We start from the raw sequence: 18,936 nt of genomic DNA, 5'->3' as shown, positions 1-18,936 counted from the left end.
TTCGTTTCTAATGGGACGAAAAAAAAGTGCTGTCATTTGTGTGCGTGTTATAAAATATTTATATTAAATTCACAGGAGGAGAGTCACATCCACGGTGGCAGTGAGAATTTGTTTTTAATGAGATAACGAATACCATTAAAGAGATCGTTTAATTCTGTGAACGTGTACTGTACACAGGAAAAAAATATTGTTTTAAACGTACTCTCTGAATTCATAAGACAACCATGATTAAAATATCTTACTTGTAGAATAGGCATCTAAAAACTCACGTACAATTATTTTTAAATAATGATTGGTTATAACAGTTGCAACGTGATAAAAAGGGTTAATCTAATATGATTTAAGATTTCAGTATTTTTATTTTACTGATTTAATCAAATTTTGTTGACATTTGTTTTTACCAGATCAATATTGATATTATTTTCCAGGACACTGCACGTAGTAATTTCATCAACTAGTCATAAATACTCAATAAATTTGGTAAAGGTGTTAAGCATGTTATATGCTTATCTTGATGAACAAAAATATCCAATAAAAGAGGCGTGGAATTTTCTAATACTTATATCTTGTTCCATTAGAAAAGAAGACATATGATATTGTACTGTGAAGTTATTCTTGTTCACCTATGAAATATAACATCAATGATACTGGAAGAAAGAGAGGTACACAGAAATAGCATTGTAGTTACAAAATTGAAAAAATAAAGTTCCTAAAACACTTTACTCAACAACTGCTTAAATTGCATCAAGATAGACATATAACAAAACCCTTATGCTTGTTTATTACATTTGCTCATAAACTTTTATTTTTCAGATCCGTATCCATTTTTAATTTTTATTATTAACATAAAAAATAAATAACTTTCTTTAGATATCTTTTTTTTTATTATTATTTAAATTATTTTTCTAGAGAGCGACAAAGTATACATTTTTTTTTGCGATTCAGCTATCAATCACAAACAATAATATATGAATCGATTGTATATATTTCGCTTTTGCATTTTTTTTTAACAATTGTTCTAATGTTGTTACTTTACTTACAGATATTTTTTTAACTGATTTCTATTTTTTCTTCTGATTCTATAAATTATCTTCATTGCAGCAGAGTGTTAATCATATTTTTTTTTATCATTACGAAGATTTTTTTAGTAACTATATCAGGTATAACTGTAAATTATTTTATTTCATCCTTTTTTCAATAACATCGACCTGACCTATACAACAAACGCATCTCCTGTTATTTGATAATATCCAGACTTTATGGCTTCTTTGTCATGGTTTTAAATTTAACCTTTATTTTAATTTTAGGTTGTGTATCAATAAAATCAATCAATGACGGAGACGATTCAAAACCCATTTTATTATATTGCATAGATATTATCATGATTAATCTTCGCTTTCAGCTATCATAAATATCAAACATAATTTGCGAATTATACCCGGAATCACAACTGCGAGTTACAATTTTTTATGTCTTGAATGGTATATTTTGAATAATTTTAAAAATTGTTGGATCAAATATAAAATTAAAAATTATCTTATGAATATCTAATTTATCTTTATTATTCAATACATTTCACAAAACAACATTACTTCTTCATTACGATACTAGCTGACCCAGTAAATAATTCTTCAAGAAATGTCTTTGCATGCTCAAAAATAGAATTAAATAAATAGAATATTTTTTACAGGCTATCTAGTGACATAGGCGATCTATGGAATAATTTATCTATATGGTGCCTTAACTATATTGATTATGTATTCTCATTATTTCAGTATTCATTGTTATAATCATTTTGTATCCTTGTTATTAATTTTATTTGGTCATATTATTTTTTTTTATTGTTTATCAATTTTACCATACATACATACATACAATTTACAATCTTAACACAAATATTTGCGGATTTCATAATTAACCCTTCATTTTTTAAGGTTCAGTTTCCAGAAGATATTCAGGAAAACGTTATGTGTTGGAAAAAGAAGAATTTAATTTAAAAAAAAACATACATTATTTGTCTGCATCTGGTAATGATCAAAAATTCAAATACTCCATCGAAATTATTTTCTTATTCATTAAAGTTGTCCAAAGCGTAGGTAGCTTTATATAGTGTAGATTAAAAGTTCTATTAAAGTTTCTTTAAATGGATTATAACTTTTCTCTTTCTAAAATTATTCGATCTCAGAAAAAAATATCAGTATTCATGGATTTAACCATATGAAACTCTCATCCAATTTTTATGTTTTCAGATAACGTTTTCATTTTTTTCAGATTAACTAGTTTGAAACACATTGTGATAGAACGGATAACTCGAAAGCCAACAACGTATTATACAACATATTTTTAGCCGTATTTTATTATTTTTCTTTTTATATATTCATATTTATATTTTGTCGGAATTCGATCAGACCGAAATGAACGTCATCAGCATTTTTATTTTTAATTTTTTTTTGTGCTAATATTTCCATATAAAGACAAAATTTTTGATGTTTATCAATCAGAATCGATAGTTCTTAATCCATGAAATTTATTGTCATCAATAGTATTCTGCTTTTCGATCTACAATATGAATGACAATACATTAAGTTTCAATTGTTCGGTCTGGTCGAAGCCCGGCTATTTACATTGTATGACTTTCTTTTATATTGTACTAAATCATATATTTTTAACACAACGTTATTCACAAATGTAATACTATACATATGCTATAACATCATATTTAGATTATATTTTATTATATTATTTATTATATATTTATTATTTTTATTATATATTTATTGAATTTTTTAATATCTAGGGTAGGGGCATCTGGGTATCCTCGTTTTACAAAAAGAGCGGGTTACCGTGTATGCTAGTACCGCATTGAATACTAGACGTTCCTCAATTTATGTCAAGGGAATTTGGCATGGTTGAGAAAAAGAAAGTATTTGATTACTATTTGTAAAATAAGGACACACTCTTTTTTCGGAAGCCTTGGCGGCGGGATTATAGTTTGCATGCTATCTTGGTTAGTCAACAACATGGTTATAGCTTCTCGAGACTTTTCCCCTTTTAACCCTGGATACCGTAAGTGCCTCTGCTTACGATTCCATTCCCTTACAAGTCTCATTGAGTGGTTATGACTGTGTTGCGTGGTAGCTAAGATGGACGTGTGGGTTATTTTTTTTGCCACAACCGCGGCGCTGCCGTAAACCCAAGGTGGATTCAATACATACATACATACATACATACATTTGAAAAAACAGATTCAGAATATTGTGCGTGATGAAATGAAACCATTTTCTGGATCAGCTTCTAATGATAAAGGTGAAGTTGCCAGGTATGCCTTACGTTCGAATTCCAAAAAAAGAAAATTAAGTGATAACGAAAAAACGCCAACATTAACTTACGCTAGAGTAGTTAAAACGACACAAACACCAGTAGTGTCAAATGTTTTAAGTAAACAAGTGGCATATGATAAAAATTCGACCAAACGAGATATCGTTGCTAAAAATGACAAAATACAAAATGCTTCATTAGCTAAATTAGAGGAAACAGTTCGTTTGAAACCAATTAAAGAACAGAGTATGGATGTAACGCGTAAAGATCTGAAATCTTCGTTAGATCCGGTTTCTTTGGGAGTAACCTCAGTTCGTTACATTGAATCAACAGCGGAAGTGTTGGTGAGATGTGCTTCAAAGGAAAAGGCACAGAATTTCATGACACACGCTTTGAAAGTTTTGGGAAAGAGATATTCTATAGAAATAAAACAACCAGCAAAACCTAAGATTAAAGTAGTGGGATTTGCAGAAGAAGATAAATTTGATGATGGAAAGTTTGTAGAATTATTTAAAAAACAGAACAGCTTAAATGACTCTGTAATAAAGGTGGTTCATATTGAAAAAAATAAGAAATGGAAGCATAATCCGATGATTGCTACTGTGGAAGTTGATTCGGAAACTTTTAGTGCTTTGATAAATCGCGGTAAAGTAAATATTGGCTGGGAACGTTGCAAAATTTTTGAAGATATTAATGTTTTGCGTTGTTATAAGTGTTGGAATTATGGTCATAAAGCTGAATTTTGCAAAGAGTCAACTCGTTGTGCTAAGTGCGGCGAAGGTCACGATACAAAAGAATGCAGTGCACAATTTGAAAAGTGTATAAATTGTATTAATTTTAATAGCACAGTGAAGCTAGATTTGCAGAAGCAAGTTGATATTTGCCACCCTGCATGGAGTTATGAGTGTGAAATATATAAAAGAAAAGCCTCTAAGGCCAAAATGTTCATCGATTACGGTAAATAGCAATCAAAATCAGATATTTTATATTTAAATGTTTGCGGCTTGTTAAGTAGCTTCGAGGAAATTTGCGTAGTGGCTCAAGAATTAAAGCCTAAAATTTTAGTGCTAGTTGAAACCCACTTAACGGAGGATTTGAATTCTAATACTTTGGACATAATTGGTTACCGTCAAACGGGGCATCATGCAACAGCGGGGTTGGATGCAACATTTAGATAACACCACACTGATTCAATTTTTAATTTAATGTAATGAGATAAAGATATCTTTTAATGATTACAACATGATGATGACATAATTTTTAGCATCCTGAGATAGTTTTTTAAAGTTTTTGATTTTTATATAAAATTTAAAAAATCAAACAATAAATGTACAATTTTTAACATTTTTCGATGCCGTAAAAAACTATACCCAGTATGAAGGATTGGCTTGATAATATCACCTACAAACTTTATACTGGTTTCCTCATCCTATACCAACACTATTGATGTAAAAATAGTTTTCGAAAAATCACTCAATTTTTTGAAATAAATATTTTTATAATTCAGTTACCAGTGTGGGGTAAAATGCAACAAAATGCAAATCAAAGAAACACCTTGTAAATCTCATATCCAAATGCTGGAATATGATTGTTTCGCATCACGCGTTTGTCAACACTGAAATATCTTTCATCCAAACATTTTTTTAATGATTTCGGCTTTTTCAATTTTTAGTACTATTGTTTTACCCCTAAATGTATGCAGCACCCTAATTTTCAGAAAAAATGTGAAAATAAGTTTTCACAAAACAAAAAATCACTGCAAATGGTGTTTTCATGCGTAATGATCTTGAATTCATCGAAAGTTTATCAAAAACTATACATTTTCATACGTTTTCATAAGATTTCTTATCAAACACATAGTTTGTTGCAAGTTACCCCATTTGCTGAGGAGGATGAAAATCGAATGTTTTTAGAAAATTAAAAATGACTGAAGAAACCAATAATTTTTCTGACTACGCCAATTTGATGTCCCGTCAACCTTGAAACTTTTAATGCATAAAAGGTATGACTAACTGTGAACATAAAGTTTTTAGAAGCCAATGAAATTGAAAATTGTTGCATGTTGCCCCAGTTGACGGTACACCATGATTCACTGCTTTTCGCATTCAAGACATACTGGAGGAGTATCAATGTACGTACGAAAGATGTTTAAAATCGACATTTTATTAAATGCAGGTGTTGAAATGAACTGGATTCTGGCAGTCAAACTCAATGATGGAAAAAGGCAAATCGTTGTTGGAGGAATTTATCATTCTCCGAGTGCAAGCGATGCTCGGTTTTTAGATATTCTGGAAAATAGTTGGCTGAGTCAAACTGTTGTAGACGAAATTGATAACATCTTCTGTGGTGATTACAACATTAATTTCAACAATGAAGCAGAGTGTAGGGATCTGAAACGTGTCATGGAGGCATATGGTTTTCGACAAATTGTTATGGAAGACACTCGAATCACTGTATCCAGCAGTTCTAGGATAGATTTGGTGTTCACAAATGTGGAGAGAGCCGAGGCGAAGATCGTTCCTGATTTTCGGGTGTCAGATCATGAGACTATAAATATTGAAGTTGGATTTGGTACTAATGATGGTCTACCTAAGATCCATCAGATTGTGAATGATTGGAGTCAGTATAACAACATTGTATTTCGACAGCTTCTTGAGGCAGGTTTGCCAACATTGGAATGCGCTGACTTTGATGAGTTGGTAAGACGTATCGATGTTTTATTGAAAGATAGTGTTAATGCACTTGTTCGTAAAAAAATGGTACTCAATGGTACTGAACGTGGTACTAAATGGTACTCCAGAAGCCTAATTGAAATCAAAAGACGTAGAGACAAACTTTACAAACAATTTTTAAGATCAAAATGTTCAAGGAGTTGGCAAAATTACAAAGTTGTGAGAAACGAATATTCGCGAAAATTAAAAGAAGCTAAAAACCAATCTATCCAAGATGAGTTGGAGAGAAACAAATCTAATGGGAAACAATTGTGGAAAACAATAAAAAGGTTGATGAAGTCAAATAGTACCAAGACAGATTCAGTCACATTCAACGGAGTTGAAGTCAAAGACGAAAAAGAAATAGCAGAGAAGTTCAATGACTTCTTTATTGATAGCGTCATGGAAATTCATAACAGCATCCCGGTAAGCTCTAATGGCTACGTGGATCAGAGTATGTACAATAGTGGAGAATTTCACACATTCGAGACAATAAGTAGTCAAGATTTTGACGAAATAGTAAACGATATGAAACCCACAGCTGGTATCGAAAATGTCTCCTTAAAAATTTTTAAGGATTCGTTGCTGGTATTAGCCAACCCGTTGAGAAATGTTATAAACACGAGTCTGCAGTTAGGAATAATACCTAAAACGTGGAAGTGTTCTACTGTAGTTCCCATTGAAAAACAGAAAAATGCACAAGAGGCGACGTTATATCGTCCTATAAACATGTTGGAAATTCAAGAAAAGGTGCTAGAATTAGCAGTAAAACAGCAATTCTTACGCTTTATTGAGGGTGGAGACATATTGATTGCTGAACAGTCTGGATTCAGGAAGCAGCATTCAACTGAATCTGCAGTTAACTTGATACTTCGAAATTGGAAGATTAATATTGAAAACGGAAACTACATAGTGGCTGTGTTTCTAGACTTCAAGAGAGCATTCGAAACTATTGATCGGTTACTACTGTTAGAAGTGTTGGTAAAAATTGGCATCAATGGTACGGTTCTGAGCTGGTTCAAAGATTATTTGGAGAATAGAATGCAACGAACAAAATATGGTTCATCTTACTCGCGATACAGAGAAAATAACCTAGGAGTTCCCCAAGGAAGTGTGTTGGGTCCCTTGTTATTTATATTGTACATCAATGACATGAAAATATGCTTAAATCACGGCCGTCTCAAGCTATTTGCAGATGATTCCGTCTCCTATTGGAGTGGAAATGACCTAGAACTCGTTGTACAAGAAGCAAATGCTGATTTGAAAAATATTGCAGATTTTTAGAAACACAGAAAATTATGTCTAAATCTTGATAAAACCAACTGGATGATTATTGGAAATCGCAAAATAGGAGTAAGCCCTAAATTATTAATCGATGGTTGTGTGATCGAAAGGGTTCGTCAAGTCAAATACCTAGGAGTACAAGTCGATGAAAAATTGAATTTTATAGCTCACATAGACTACACAATCAAAAAGATTGCAGTGAAATATGGTGTACTTTGTAGAGTAAGTAGATATATGACTTTCTGGTCGAAAATAATCTATGTTAAATCTGTTATCATGCCACACTTCGACTATTGCGCTACAATTTTACTACATGCATCTGATACACAAACAAAGCGCCTACAAAGAATTCAAAATAAGATCATGCGAGTAGTGATACGATGTAATCGATACACACCAAGTACATTGATGCTCGACATACTTCAATGGTTGTCAGTGAAACAGAGAATTGCGTATAACAGCTTGATTTGTATATATAAAATGAAGAACGGAATGTTACCGGCTTACTTAATGGACGGTCTGCAGTACGGCAACGATGTACATACCTACAATACGAGAAGAGCCCATGATTTCAGATTACCGAATACGAGAAAGGAAATGACAAAACGATCAGTTTTCTACAACGGTCTAAAAATGTTTAACAGCCTGCCGCAAAATATCAAAGACAGTTCAAACATAAACATTTTCAAGAAACTGGCAATACAACACGTTAAACAGACAATTTGAAATAATGACTAATCCTAAAAAGGATCATATTCTTGTGATGAAGATCTGGCGAAATACCAGATATAAATTTGTACGGTGATGGACATACGCGGGAGTTAGACAAACAAGTCGTACAGAATTAGATAAAATAATGCAAACAAAATTATCCATAGGATAAACTGTCCCTCCCACTTCTAAAGAAGCGTATGGGGTGGAGGAAGGACCCAATTGGGCCTGTGGGACCATCACAAAAAAAAAAAAAAAAAAAAAAAAAAAAAAAAAAAAAAAAAAAAAAAAAAAAAAAAAAAAAAAAAACTTGCCAACTGAGCTACATCACAAGCGCTATCAGCTTTATTGATTCTGTAATTATGCCAAAATGTATTTTTTACTGTTATGGATTCTTCACCCATTATCCATTTAAATGCTGAAAGGATTCACGAACTACTATTGATACATTATTATATTTAAATAACGTCACATGTCGCTCCGTTTGTTTGACATGTTTTCAAGATTGAAAGAAGGGTCTCAAATTACAACCTCTCTTACGTAGATCTCGATTTATGCCAACAAAATTGTAAGGAAGGAGATAGGGATCCCATTTTTTTGACAATCAAAAATCTTCTCATATCAAATTATGATCCATTGGTTGATAATTGTTTATGCAATACAACAAAATTTATATGGAAACCTTTTTGTCCTTCTCCCTCTCCACACTGCAAGGCAGAAGGGTCTGTAACATTTATAAAAACATATCTCGTACACAAATACCTTCCTATGTCAAATTTGATTCTATTTGCCTAATCACTTCTATAGTTAAACCAACAAAATGGTATTGGGGGCCACTCCTCCATTTACCTACTTATCATGTAATATTTGGTTCCATTTGTTAGATAAAATCTGGGTTTATGCAAAACAATTGTATGGGACCTTCCCTCTACCCTAAATTTATATCCAATTAAAGGAGAAAGAAGTCTCAAATCAGCATATAACAATTTCTCGTATAAAAAAGACTTCCCATGCCAAATTTTGTTCCATTTGCTCGATTAGTTCTTGAGCTATGCGAAAAATTGTAAAACAGCCCCTTCTCCTCCCTTATCTCTCTTTCTTTACTATCATCCCACTGGAAGAAGCGGTAGTAACAAATATTCTTAGAAACATCCTCCGTACTCAAATATCCTCCCATTCCAACTTTGGTTCCATAGGCTGGTAAGTTCTCGAGTAATGTAAAAAAATGTATGGGAGCACCCTGTATGGAGCAGCTTGAAGTTTCCCCACTGGAAGAACAGAGAGTTTTAAAATATCATAGAAAACATCATAGCAACATGTTTCATATTCCTCTACCTTCCCATGTCAAATTTGATGCCATTTCTTTCATTAGTTTTCCAGTTATGCTAAAAATGGTTACCGAGCCTCCTCTCCCTTTCTGTCTATCCACTGGAAGAAGAAAGGTGTACCAAATATTCATAGAAACATTTATCGTACCCAAATACCCTCCCAAGCCATATTTGGTCCCATTTGATCGAATAGTTCGCAAGTTATGCAATAAAAATGGCCTCCTCTCTTTCCTTCCTATTTCCCTACTGGAAGAAGGGATGGGTCTGAAATAATCATAGAAACATTTCTCGTATTCCACACGCTAACATGACAAATTTGGTTCTATTAGCTTGATAAGTCTCCTCCCCCCTTGCTTTCTCCTCACTAGAAGGAGAGAGAGATACCAAATATTTATAGAAACATTAGCAGATCCCTTACGATCTTCGTTTCGCTTTAAATCATTAAAACGTCAAGATGAGTTCAAAATATTGAATCCGATACATTTGTTTGACAATATTAGGAAAAACATTCAAGAGTGTTTAAAATCGCCACTTTTTCTTGTCCTTCAACTTGAAATTGCGGTTGCAAAATCACGACATTATGACAAAAACATGTACTATTTGTTTAAATGCACGACTCCTTCGCTTGACCTTCACACTTAAATTGGATACCAAGTATCAATTGACTGCCTCCTATGAAATCGTTGCACAAGATACTGAACTTTTAATGTAGACGACCTCTTTTACCATCCCATGGCCCGAAGTTCGATAATTGAAAACAATTTTACGTCCCTCAAAACTCCCTTGAGCGATATTTTCTATTCAAATCATCTGTATGATAACGTCAGTAAGATAAAAACAGTAAACAGTTAATATAGATGACCCCTTGAGCGGACCCGTAAAAAATGATTTTTAAGGAAAAATAAAAAAAAAACATGAAATGAAAGGTTAATTACCTTTACTGTTTAACTTCCATGTGCCAATTTTCATTACAATCCTATGCACAATCAAGACAATATCGTAAAAACAGTGAACAGATAATATGGACGATCCTTTTTGGCGACCCCTGATTTAAAATTTTAACCCTAAAAGTTATAGAGCGTCCTTCAAAACTCCTATGAAGAAATTTTCATCTCAATCCAATATAGAATAACTTCAGTATCGCAAAAACATTAAAAGGTTGATATGAACGACCCCTGGTCCTTAATTTGAAACCTGGAATTGGTTGCTCGTCCCTCAAAACACTTATGTGCTAGTTTTCATCACAATCCGACGTAAATTTTCAAATCCAACGTATAATAACGCCAATATCGCAAGAACATTGAACAGTTGATATGGACGACCCCTTTGGCTGACTCCTGTTTCTAACTGTGATGCCTAGAATCGATTGCTCGTCGTTCAAAACACTCATGTGCAAATTTTCATCACAATCCGATGCATAATAACGCCAAAATCGTTTAAACAATATTTGTCATGTATAGAAAACCCCCTTCAAAAGGGTCATCCGAAAATCAAAAAAACATTTTACATCATTCCTGGTCCTAATGAGCATCCATGCTAAATTTCAGCTCTCTAACTCTTAAGACGGTTGAGTCTATAGAGGACAAACAAACAAACAAACAGAAATTGCTTTCTATATGTATATACATTGGGTCTGTTGGTGTTTTTACCACTTAGTGACTACAACGCAGGAAGGCATCAGAATCTAAAAACTATTCTATTCTGCAAACTTCCCAGTAGTTCAATATCAACAGCTTCCAGTAAGTTTTTCTGAGCTTCTTCCTTTAACCGATGTATCTTTAAGTGGTAAAAAGTTTGGATCTTTAATACTAGAGCTACCGTACTAGTCAAAATGAGTGGATTGACTTTTTGAATGTTGGGTATCTTGTGTACTACATACATACTACATTAGAACAAAGTCTCTAAACATACGAAATTTAAGGAATTTCTGTGTTTTTTTTAAAATAATTATTACTTTAAAAAAACAAAACATTATGTTCAATGAACAATTTGAACGTGAGGGAGAAATGGGGGCAATTGCCCCGGGCCTCCTGACTCAAAGGGGACCCCGAGGAGAAAAATAAAAGTTTTGCTCCAAACAGTTATCAAAACTAGCAAAATTTATGAAATCCTAAACTATATCTATGTATATTATATCTTAAAATATAAATTAACTCAGGACTTGTAACTTAGCATATATAAAACACATTTTATTAAAAAAAATCTCCACGGCTCGATGGTATAACGTAGATTTTCATTAAAAAATCCTCAGGTGCCTCCATAAGTTGCTAAAGAAACATACACAATTTTTCATAAGTTCTGAAATATTAAGTGGGGAAACATTATACATTGGGGATAACAAAAGTAAGTTTGCTAGAATTTCTCCAGCACGTGGCCCGGATACGGATCGAATCGGATTTTACTATTTAAAAACCTGGCAAAATCCATGCTATTGATTTCAAAATTGTCAACTGAAAATCCGGGAATTACTTAACACAACTCAAGAAAAGTTTTTTTTTTTCATCTAAACTCATCAAAAGATTTTAAATCGTTATTTATTTTCCAAAAAACCCTTCATGAATATTTTTTCTAACACTTGTTCAAAAACATTGCGTTGTGTTCAAAAAAATATAAAAACAAAATTTAACAACACATTTTTTTTTGTTTGATTTGGCAAATAAAGTGAACAAATCTGGGAAAAATCCGAGCTTTATTGACTGAAATTCGGGCTCCCGGGACGGATCGAGCTTTCCCAAATTTTGTATAAAAGCTATTTTCGAGAAAACGTGCTTTAAAAATTTTTATTTTCACGTTTACCATTTTTAATTTTTCAGAAAGTTGTATCTTTCGTTCGATCGGGAAAGTATGGTGGAAAAATTTTATAAATCTAAAAATTTCGCCAAATAAAGTTTGAAATAAGAAAAATCGTTATGTACTTTAAACTCAAAATTGACCATTTTTGCCATTTTACCCCTTTGCTAAAGCAAACGGTAAAATGGTAAAGTAACGTAATTTTCGATAAAGCAATAATTATTAACAAATCATAATTTTTATGAGGCAATTATCAAAATTTTTTGATTTTGAAATGAATATATTTTTACTACTATGGGATTAATTCCAAATTTCTTAGTTTTGAAACTGCATTTTATCAATACTCTTATTTTTTTTTTTTTTGATTCACGTACGGAGCTCGATCCAGAGTTTTAAAATCTGATAACAAATAACTTATACCTACGTTCTTATATTTTTCAATTTCAAATTTCCAAACTGCAAACATTCGATATCCAAGTTTTGAAGTATGGGTCTGCTTGTTTTTTCAGAGACACAATCAATGATTTGATTAAATATTACAAAGGTCATTATTTTTCCTAAAGTTTGAGCTGTTTCGAATACAGAAATGACAAAAATGCTCATTATTCAAACTACCCATTTAATTTCTATAGTGAGTTTCGATTTTAAGTTCTTGTTGTAAGTTCTCAAACAATTTTATGACGATTTTCATGGAAATTAATTCATGAGCACGAAGAAGTTCAAGACGTGTAGATGAAGTTAACAATTTAGTATTTAAGTAAAAAGTAAAACGAAGTTTACCGGCTCAGCAAGTTTAAAATAAATAAACTAGATTTTTTTAACAAACTACTACAGATATGTATTTCTTTTTTTTGTGTAACATCTTTATTTGAAATGGCTCGCCAAACTCGTTTTGTTTGTTTACAATTGTGTGCTTAAATCTAGTAAATCAATGTATATCTTTAAATAAAATGACAAAAAATAAGGCATCCCCCTAAAAAAAATGCCTCGGGCGCCCGACGGCTTAATCTATCCCTGGTGACTAGCCAAAAGGACCGATTAATAATCTCAACCTCGTTATTCAAACAATAATCGAGCAAATAGATTTTCACTTCATTTGCAACCTTGATAAAAAAAACTATAAGGATCAGTTGCAAGCAGGGTTGCCAATGTGCCCAATTTATCAAGATTTGCCTGATTGTATGAGGCCCATCCTGATAACCTGATAAGCCTCCGTTTTGCCATTTTACCCCAAACCATCCTAGTCAATATAACATATTAGGAATTAGGACTGAGTTAAAGGAAGAAGATACGTCAATAATCACTCCAAATGTGATAAATTGTTGTAATTGGTGGGCAATTGTGCGGGAAAATGAGAAGTTTTGAACTAAAATAAGAGAAACCAGTTCTCAGAGAGAAAAAAAGTGCGAATTGTTGCAAATTGTGAAGTAATTATGGAATTTTGAGCATTACCGATCCAAAAGCGAAGAATTCTTTCTCTTTTGCAATCCCCCGGTTTGTAGGCTTGTCACATTTTTTTGCCGAATAGTTTTGGAAAACTTGTATCCAAGGTTGCCGAAATCACAGAAAAATCTATAATTTCACAGAATTTTGAACCAAATTTCATCACAGAATCTGTGCTACAGAACACAGAATTTAAGGAATGTTGACAGATTTCACAAAATTATAAAATTTTGGATGCTTTTTCAAAATTCAATGTTTAATGTCAGTATAAATTATGATAATTTTCTTGTAATTGGAAAATTATGATAAAATTGGTAATGTTAACTGGTTTTTCTCAAGTAAAGTGTAAATTGACATGACTTTGGAATGAAAACAATAGAAAAAGCATCACAGAAAACCGTCACAGAATTTTTGGATTAAATCACAGAAAGTCAGAATTTTTTTTCGTCATAACACAGATTTTTTTTCGGCATGGTGAATAAAAATACAGCCGGGAGAAAATCCACCGTGGTGCTGGGTAGAAAAATGGCATTAGGGTTTTTTTTTTTTCTCTCAAATAGCCTTACTGGGTATCAATTATGGAAAAATATGAGAATTAAAATGATATTGAAAGAATTAAAATCGATCGTACATCTGAGCCAATAATATAATGCTGAGTCGCAGATGTCATTTCATGACATTTAAGGGAAGTGCTCCTCTTTGGAAAAGTTCAGATGATCTGTGGTGTTCATTTTAGGCGGTTTAAGTGATTTTAAGAAGAGTTAAACGATGGCTTCTCAGCAAAACAAGTGATTGTGGAGGGGAGTCTCAAATAGCAAAGAAATAAAGACGGTGAATACAATAATTTGAAGTGTAATGGAAAATTCTTAGAAAAGTGATCTATGGTTAGGGTGCAGTTAGTTGGTGGAGCAGAGAGGCAGTAAAAAAATTGAAGAGAAGAAAAAAGCATAGAAATCTATTTTGAAAACAAGTGTATAATTTAGGTAATGGGGCAGTAGTGAAGAGAGAAAAAAAAAAAAAAAAAAAAGATACGCAAAATATCCTAAGAAAAGTGTCCAGAGCCTAAAAACCTAATAGTTTTTTATCTTTTTTTTTTTTTTTTATTATTTTTTTTTTTTTTTTTTTTTTTTTTTTTTTTTTTTTTTTTTTTTTTTTTTTTTTGTTTTGTTTGTATTTTAATAATATGCTTCATATTTTTTACACATTTACACAAAGGGTTGCTCTCTTCTTGGTTCTCTATACAGCTAGTGTTCCAACATCTTGGCTTCAATGTTTGCTTGTGATATTTTGTTTGTATCATCTATATGCTTCCGTTCTCTGGTATGTAGTAGGTATTGTGTAAAAGGTCTCCGGTGGTGGTGTACCTTTTTTTGCTAATAATCTAACTGCCTCCTCTAGCGTTTGATTTCTTCCGTTTAATTTGAGAATACACGCAAATATACTTCAAGTAGTAATCGGTAGTTTTGTCGAGCCGCTTCTTCTCTCTGCTAATATTCTGTTTGTTGTGTATGTTTTTGTTGCCTTTTTCATTATTCACTTCATTTATTATAAGTGTTGTATGTATGTTTTAGTAATAGTAGTAGTAGTAGCATTTCTTTTAATAATTGCTGTTACAAGTAGTAGTAGTGATAGTAGTATTCATCATCTTTTTAGTTTTATGCTCCCACCAGCAGTAAAAGCGGTTGGCCACCACCAATCATCATAGTGGTGTCAGAGCCATTATGTTTGGGAGCAGCAGCACTATGAGCAGCGTCTGCCAACAGCAACTTCTAAGAGGACCCATTGACCAGGCCCTCCTTTGGCGCCACAACAGCCGAGGACACCGGTGGAGCTCCACCCCCACCTCCGTGGTGAAGTTCGGCAGCTTTGTTGCCGCCGCTGTTAGAATTGATGGCGCCGCCTGCAGCTGCCTGATTCTGATTTTGTTTATGCTTACCTCCACCTCCGCCTCCACCTCCACCACGACCTCCCCTGTTCCGGCCTCCCGAGTTCGGTTCCCGCTGGCCCTTGGGGGGTGGGCCTCCTTGCATCTGTTGCGCGCTGTGGCTATTGTTGTTTGCAGTGTTACTGGAGCTGCTGTTGTTGTTGCTATTGTTGTTCACCGCATTAGAGTTAGCGCCGCCACTGTGGTGCTGCTGCTGGTGGTTCTGCTGATGCTGCTTGCTGTTGCTGTGGATTTGAGTGTTGCTGTCATGCCGCTGCACCCGAGCCACTCGATTGCTGCTGCTGGTTGTGTGTGCTGTTGTTGCTACCCGATTTGCTCATCGATTGGACGTTTCCGTTTGATTTGTTTGAGTGACCTGGGTTCTTGGATCTTCGGCGGCTTCTATTGTGAATTCCTTCATTCGACGAGTGGCTATCCCGATCAACACTGTTCATCTGGCGATTGTTCTCCCGTGGAGTGTCCTCCTGCACGGCCCATGAATCTTCGAAAATATTCAGAGATGGTGGCTGCTGCTGGCTACCACCGGCGCCGGATCCAGCAGACGTTCCCGGTTGTGGCTGTAGATTTTTGTTAATCCTATCGGATCGCTGTTTACCGCCGCCGCCTCCAGCTCCGCTGCTGCTGGTACCTCGTTTCTCGCTGTAGCCCCGCCGATTGCCTCCTCGACCCTCCGACGAGTAGTTGTTCCGCTGATCTCGATCACCTCGATCCCCGCCTCGATCACTTCGATCGCCGCCACCTCCTCCACCACCACCACCTCCTCCTCGTGGTGTGTATTCATCGTCACCGGTGTCTGCTCTTCGACTGGAATATCGGGAACTGCTTCCTCGGCCACCACGTCCTCCTCGGCCGCGCATACCTCCCCGACCAGATCGATTACCACCGTCGATGTCGCTGCTATACGCTCGATCCGAGCGATTCCGGTTGGAGGTGAAACTTTGCATCGATCCCATCGAGGATCCCTGAATAGCCCTCAGCTGCTGGTCAATTTCCAACTTTTCCTGTCGCAGTTGTTCCAATTCCTTTAAATGCACTAAATGATATTCGAGCAGTACCTTGGCATTGGCTATGCTCTCGACCGTGCCGACAAACACGAAAGGGACCTGGCCCTCCTCCCGGGGGATGCTGGGTTCCGGTTCATTGTCACCTTCGATCTTCACACGCACAACGCCACTCTTGTCCACGATCTCCTGGATGATGCGTCCGTTCTTGCCGATGACCTTGCCGACCAGGTTCCGGGCTTTCTTGACCGATTCCTCAGTCTCTCCGGAGATTTTGAAGGTGCAGGTGTTTTCTTCGAGCTCGATGTTCAGCACACCGTCCAGCTTCCGGGCCGTCTGGATGTTGGCTCCGTGTGCTCCGATCGCCAAGCCCATGAGATCCTCCCGAACTTTGAATTCGTCCGTGAATCCTCCTGAGCTGTGTAATTTGGTCGATTCTAGTTGTCTGGCAGCTTCCTCAGTTCGTTTCAGGAGCATGACTTTCTGGCTCAGATTTCGGAAACACATCTCCTGGATCATGTTTGCTCGCCGCTGGGTCGTTTCGCTACGTGATATCACTAGAAGGGCTTCCCGATCCGGTAGGTATCGACACTCTGCGGCGCCAATTGCCTTCTGAAACTCCCGATGAACCCCGTCGACCTTTGAGCTGTTTAACAGTGCATACTCGCGGATGTCCTCGGGTACTTTGATTTCAAACCGGAAGAAGGTTTTGTCGGTAATCGGCGGGTTGGTGTTCTTGGCCCGGAGTCGATCGACGGAGACGATCTCGGTGTAGCTGTTGTCCCAGCCGAGGTATTCCACCACGAAGAAGTCGCCTTTCATCATCTTGATCACCGCCCGCCACCAGCCGCAGGCTTCGTTCTCGTTAGACCTGCTGTACACCTCGACCTCCATGTGTTCGCCGAAGTTGCTGACGGATTCGGTCGGTGGCAGTCGCACCTGGCTGAACAGAAATTTGGACTCTTCCTGCCAGTCATTTTCGAATGCCACCATGACTCCATCGTCGAAAACGTCTGTGACAACTCCCTTATAATTGGCTCCGTTTTCGCTGCATACTTCCACAAAGAGTTCGTCCATTTTGGATTTTTGTGAATATGTCTTTGGGTTCGAAATGGAGCGCTGAAAGTTGGCCAGCTAGTGAGGTGTGCTGGTGCTGATTTAAAATGCCAGACAGATTTGTATTTGAATTTCAGTATCGGCAGTAAGGTTTGGGCTTAGGTCCCTTTACTAGCCGATGGGTAAGATGTTTGTTCATATTTATTTGCATAAAATGGAACTTTCAATCAGCTGCCAGCTGGCCAGGTATATACACGGATGCCGGAATACCTGTAGTGAATATATAGCACTAAAATGTTATAAATCTTCAACTGGTTGTGTATCTGATTGATTTGTTCTCCAAAAATATACTTTCATGTACACGTAATACAATCACTTCATAACAATTCACACGAAATCATGGTGTCGGGTATAGTGCATTCAAGATTTTATGATTAATTGATGTTATCTAAAAAGCATGTGAGCACTTACTTTGATAAAACTGCGGTGAATCCGTGCACCCATGATGGACTATCTACATACATACATAACACAGATTTTTTTTTCGGCAACCTTGCTTGTAACGTGGCTCAAATATGATATTCAGACATTATTTAGCTGAAACCGATTCTTTATTTTTAAATATGTCTTTATTCGTACCAATTCATCCTTACATTTATATTACATTATTACATTACATTAGGTGTTCAGTTCAATAATGAACTGTCCAGTCACTTCCATCTGTACCGTTGAGCCGTCAACACGTACGCCGGAGCATCGTATCGTTGCTGTGTACCTGCAGGAACATTTTACATTATTTATTTTTTCCTTACCTGTATTTCAATCAGCACTTTTCAGTGCTAAAATTATTTTCATTTTCTTTTATTCATATTTTCTCTTTTCTTTCTAGCATGGGGAAGTCTTCGGCCGGCTCAAGGGCCGGAAGAAAACGGATTGCTGAACCTAATCCAGGGCCATCTGCCAAAAAAGTTGAAATTTCCAATTCATTCGATGTCCTTCATAACATCGGTGATGAGGAAATATTCATATTTAATTCTGATAAGAGTACTAAGAAACCTTCTTCTTCTTCTTATACTCTTAAAAACGAAAAGATTCCACCAATAACGGTCACGATTCCTGACTTCAATGCCTTTCGGAAAGAAATCGTCACTTCCGTCAAGGATGTGAAGATTTCTTTTCAGATCGGTCGAAGGGGAACTGCTCGTATATTGGCGGAATCTTTTAATGATTTTCAAAAAATTTTAAATTATTTGAATAATAAAAAACACCAATTTTTTACGTACGACACTACAGGTGATCGTCCTTTTAAAGTTGTACTTCGTGGTCTCACCGGCGATCAGACACCGGAT

At 35.4% G+C, this 18,936-nt stretch overlaps 2 protein-coding genes across 2 annotated transcripts; both read right to left on the bottom strand.

Annotated features, from left to right (window-relative positions):
* Window positions 1-15,354: 15,354 nt before the first annotated feature.
* LOC129760145 (protein no-on-transient A-like) lies at window positions 15,355-15,777 on the bottom strand. The gene has a single exon (XM_055757733.1). It carries the CDS (start codon window positions 15,613-15,615, stop codon window positions 15,355-15,357), a length of 261 nt encoding a protein of 86 aa, XP_055613708.1. The 5' UTR covers window positions 15,616-15,777.
* Window positions 15,776-17,644, bottom strand: LOC129760144 (fragile X messenger ribonucleoprotein 1 homolog). The gene has a single exon (XM_055757731.1). The coding sequence runs from the start codon at window positions 17,606-17,608 to the stop codon at window positions 15,776-15,778; it is 1,833 nt and encodes a 610-aa protein (XP_055613706.1). The 5' UTR covers window positions 17,609-17,644.
* Between the last annotated feature and the right edge of the window lie 1,292 nt (window positions 17,645-18,936).

The sequence above is a fragment of the Uranotaenia lowii genome, unplaced genomic scaffold, assembly GCF_029784155.1.
Source record: "Uranotaenia lowii strain MFRU-FL unplaced genomic scaffold, ASM2978415v1 HiC_scaffold_47, whole genome shotgun sequence".
Taxonomy (NCBI): Eukaryota; Metazoa; Arthropoda; class Insecta; order Diptera; family Culicidae; genus Uranotaenia; species Uranotaenia lowii.
The sequence above is the reverse complement of the archived record's forward strand: the minus strand, read 5'-3'. Positions and strand labels throughout refer to the sequence as shown.